This window comes from Bidens hawaiensis, unplaced genomic scaffold (assembly GCF_021521415.1).
Source record: "Bidens hawaiensis isolate Kalapana, Puna unplaced genomic scaffold, B.hawaiensis_p1.1 tig00012229_1, whole genome shotgun sequence".
Lineage (NCBI taxonomy): Eukaryota > Viridiplantae > Streptophyta > Magnoliopsida > Asterales > Asteraceae > Bidens > Bidens hawaiensis.
The window spans coordinates 99,218-103,624 of NW_027491988.1; the positions used below are offsets into that span (position 1 = coordinate 99,218).

Below are 4,407 nucleotides of genomic sequence, written 5' to 3' on the forward strand. Positions count from 1 at the left end.
GTTGGACTTCTCCGCCCAGATCGCCGATTACGGGCTCATCAACGCCTCAACGCCCGTAACCATCATGTCCAAATCTCGAGTCTACGCTGACGTCAACGTTGTTCGCCCCAGGGAGTATTGGGATTACGAGGCGCTTACTGTTCAGTGGGGGTATTTTTCTTTTCTTTTTAAACCTAAACCCTAGATTTTTTATTTTAGGATTCGAATTGAATAGATATGTGTTTCTAGTTGGATTAATTTGGGTCTGGGTTTGTTTAGTTTGAGCTTAGGGTTTGGGATTTGGTTAATGTTTTGCGTTTACTCACCACTGCATTTTAATTTAGGTTGTTACCTGACTCTTTAGGTACCATTTATGGTATACTTATAGTATACCCAGAAACACCAGGAAACAATATTATACTATACTTTTCTGACATATTATTCATACATTTGAATATTAGGGACCAGCTGAGCAGCTTGATCTTGCTAACCTTTCGGTTACACCTTAAGGACTCACTTCCTATAATCCTAAGCACTTAATGTGGAAAAATATTGATATTGATATCGGTAATTTTAGTATCATGCAGAATATATCTATATATACACACACACACACACACATATAGCAATTTAACACGAACAATTCAATATACTCTCCTCCTACCAATAACAAACTATTAACCTTTTGCAACTTACAAAACACTTAACAATCGTAGCAAGTAAGAACAGATTAAAGGGGTGTTTGGGTGAGCTTTTAAAATTGTTTTTTTGCTTATTTGCTTTTTGAAAAGCAAAAGCAACTTTTGAAAAGCTCCAATTTGAAGCTTTTGGTGGAGTTTTGTCAAACACATTTTGCTTTTCAACAAGCAAATAAGTAAGCTTTAAAAGCTTACCCAAACACCCCCTAAGACAAAACTAAAAATTGATAATAAAGATTTAAAACACTGTTATCGGGAATATTTGTCAATATAGCCAATGTTATTGGTCCCGATATTTTATCAAGGGACTGACATGTCAGTGATATCGAATACATATAATCAGATAGTTAACCTCTGTTAGTAAGGTAATGGGTACAAATCATTACTTTTATTGGATTCTCAGCTTGATCTTAAGACATCTAGTTTGGTACCCAGTCTTTATTTTTCACACTTTACTAGCCACCCAGTATGTGCGTTCCTTTCTCTTCAAGTCTCGTTTGGGATTCTCAGGGAGCTTTTTCGGAGCTAACATTTGTAAAACTGTGGTCTTCAGAGTTTCTAAACAAAAGGCTCAATAAACACCCGTCTAGCTGAAAGCCTGAAACTGAATGAGTTATTTGAGTGTGCGCTAGATTAGTTATTAAAGCTAAACAATTAAGTGTGTAGAAGTGAGCACTTACTTGAATTTGAAAATAGATTCATTATTTTCCTTTAACCAGACAGAATGTTTTAAACCAAATGCACTTCTACAGATCTAGCCCAAACATGGAGCCTCTTGTGTTCCAGCAGCTTATCTAACCTGCTTTAAGCTGCAGTGTAGTATATTATTTGGGACAGTGGTTCTTTTTTAATTTTAATTGAGGCGTTTGTTAACTAGTTTAGTAAGATATCTTAACTGCTAATTGATTGTAAGTGTTTGATATGTAAGAACGATTAGATCTTAACTGTTTTTTTAGTCTAATAATATGAAAATGCTTATAATACTGCTATGTTTACAGTAAGCTCCCAAAATAATAAATTTTGTTATGAAAACAAGTAATTCAGCAACGAATGACAATTAATCTTGTCCGTAAAGAAATTTTTCCATATGATAAAAGAGGTTGTATTTTACTGGTTGGGTGTTCTAAGAAAAAGGGAAAGAATCCCAGGATGCTATTCCAGTGCATATTTCATACACAATCTTGTATGCAGCTTCTTTATCGTTTATTTAGTAAAACAAATTTTGTACTGAATATGTATATGTAGCTCAGTAGCTGTTCGGCACCTCTAATACTTTGTGCCTGCAAGACTGAGTACATAATCATTTAACTTTGTCATCTGTAAAATAGTGTAAGTGGAGGGGTACTTTCCTCTTAGGTCTGAACTTGCATGTGTAATTTGAGTTTTTGGGTTTTGTTACTTTATGCTGTGTCATTTTTTAATTTGTATATGTTTAATCTATGCAAGCTTAGTCTCAGCTTTTTTAATGGTTTTCAGTGATCAGGATGACTATGAAGTTGTTAGAAAAGTTGGAAGGGGAAAATACAGTGAAGTTTTTGAAGGAATAAATGTGAACACTAATGAGAAGTGTGTAATCAAGATTCTCAAGCCTGTGAAGAAAAAGAAAGTAAGGTTTTATTTTATATTACCACACAAGTAATAATTGCGGGTGATAGTCTCTAATAAATTATTGTGTTCCAGTTAATATGAATTGCTCTTCCAATGGTTTTTGTGTAGATAAAAAGGGAGATAAAAATCCTCCAGAATCTTTGTGGAGGCCCAAATGTCATAAAACTGTTGGATATAGTGAGGGACCAGCACTCAAAAACTCCAAGCTTGATATTTGAGTATGTTAACAGCACAGATTTTAAGGTCTTGTATCCAACATTGACAGACTATGATATACGTTATTACATATATGAGCTTCTCAAGGTAAATGTTTTCTTCTCTTTATATAAATTTCAGAGTAAGATTATACTTGTCTAGTGATTCTATTTATATAGTGTTATTGCACCTCTATTTCTGATATGTATATCCTATAGGCTTTGGATTACTGTCACTCGCAAGGAATAATGCACAGGGATGTTAAGCCTCATAATGTGATGATTGATCATGAGTTGAGAAAACTCAGACTCATAGATTGGGGCCTTGCTGAATTTTACCATCCTGGAAAAGAGTACAATGTCCGTGTAGCTTCAAGGTAACATGATTAATATTCTTTAGATCTCAGAAATCGAATGTTTTCACACATATAATCTGGTTTTGTATTAATATTTGTTCCCTTCTCACTACATAACAGATACTTCAAAGGGCCTGAGCTTCTCGTTGATCTGCAAGATTATGACTATTCTTTAGACATGTGGAGCCTCGGTTGCATGTTTGCTGGAATGGTGAGATAATTTTGATGTTTATTGTTTTAATGAATTGCGAGTGCTTGCTGTGACTTGGGGTTTCTGATTGTTGTGGTAACGTTTATTGCAGATATTTCGTAAGGAACCTTTCTTTTATGGCCATGATAACCAGGACCAGCTTGTCAAAATTGCAAGGGTAATGCTATATTTGAAATAAATTATAGTTAAGATATTAGGTAGGTTTGTTTAAAGATCTAAATTGTGACTGCAGGTGCTTGGGACTGATGAGTTAAATGCATATTTGAACAAATATCAGTTAGAGCTTGAACCTCAACTCGAAGCTCTTGTTGGAAGGTAAAAAGGCTGTTTTTTCAGAAGAATTATGTACTAAATCCAGTTTTCAATTAATAACTAATAAATGGTGTGTGTGCAGGCATAGCAGGAAACCATGGTCCAAATTTATGAATGCAGATAATCAGCATTTAGTATCTCCAGAGGTAATTGAATTATGCATTGTAATCATGTAAAATTTTAGTTTGATGATAACTTGTTCTAACTGTATGTGATTATTAATCAGGCCATTGACTTTCTGGATAAACTTCTTCGCTATGATCACCAGGATAGGCTCACAGCAAAAGAAGCAATGGTAATTAATTCTTATAGTAGTATTATACTAGATAGCTGATTATACTTGCATTGGTTACTTAATAAGTATTATTGGCCAATGTTTTTGCATAGGCACACCCTTATTTCATGCAAGTGAGGGCTGCAGAAAACAGCAGGATGCGGACACAGTAATTGGGCACAGACAAATGTTATTGGGCGACTTTGATACACTCGTTTGTGTTTAGATGACCCTATAAATAATAAGACTCGTATTGTGTCTTCGATTTGAATTTCCCTCCCTGGTTATTACTTTTATACTGTTATGTTGGTCGAGTTGCTTCTATTAGCTGTCTACTATGTTTATGTTCAAATAAACTATAAAGAGTCTTGAGCATATCAGGTTATTATTTTACTTCAGCCACCTTATTAAAGACTTGAGTATTTATATTGTATGTTTTAGCATTTGAAACTTGCTTTGTTTTTCTTAGTAACTTGAGTATAATTTACATAATTTTGTTGGCTTGACAGGGGGTTTGGCTGATTAAATTCAAAACCTGTGTAAAGTGGGCAGCCAAACATCCTTCAATTGGTCTGGTCTGTTGGTCTGTCTATGTAGTAACATGGGAACATGTTTTTAATGAATATTTTTTTAGCGTACCAAATGATATACAGAAGTCAGAATGATGTTCAAGCAATTGCTTTTTTAATAAAAATCACATGATTATTTAAAACAAAAAATAAAGATGTTGCTAAACGTACCTCCCTCTTTATTTTTACTAAGCGCACCCCTTCTC

At 34.3% G+C, this 4,407-nt stretch overlaps 1 protein-coding gene across 1 annotated transcript; it reads left to right on the top strand.

Annotated features, from left to right (window-relative positions):
* Window positions 1–4,058, top strand: LOC143540403 (casein kinase II subunit alpha-2). Its single transcript, XM_077033477.1, has 10 exons — window positions 1–150; window positions 2,154–2,283; window positions 2,394–2,588; window positions 2,699–2,856; window positions 2,956–3,046; window positions 3,138–3,203; window positions 3,279–3,361; window positions 3,441–3,504; window positions 3,585–3,653; window positions 3,746–4,058. Exons 1-10 carry the CDS (start codon window positions 65–67, stop codon window positions 3,803–3,805), a joined length of 1,002 nt encoding a protein of 333 aa, XP_076889592.1. The 5' UTR covers window positions 1–64; the 3' UTR covers window positions 3,806–4,058.
* Window positions 4,059–4,407: the final 349 nt, after the last annotated feature.

Excerpts from the sequence above, each read along its gene's own strand:
- LOC143540403 (XM_077033477.1), top strand. The coding sequence starts at position 65 with ATGTCCAAATCTCGAGTCTACGCTGACGTCAACGTTGTTCGCCCCAGG. Across the intron at positions 2,857-2,955 it reads AATGTCCGTGTAGCTTCAAG|ATACTTCAAAGGGCCTGAGC; the intron begins GTAACATGATTA and ends ACTACATAACAG. Across the intron at positions 3,654-3,745 it reads TCACAGCAAAAGAAGCAATG|GCACACCCTTATTTCATGCA; the intron begins GTAATTAATTCT and ends GTTTTTGCATAG.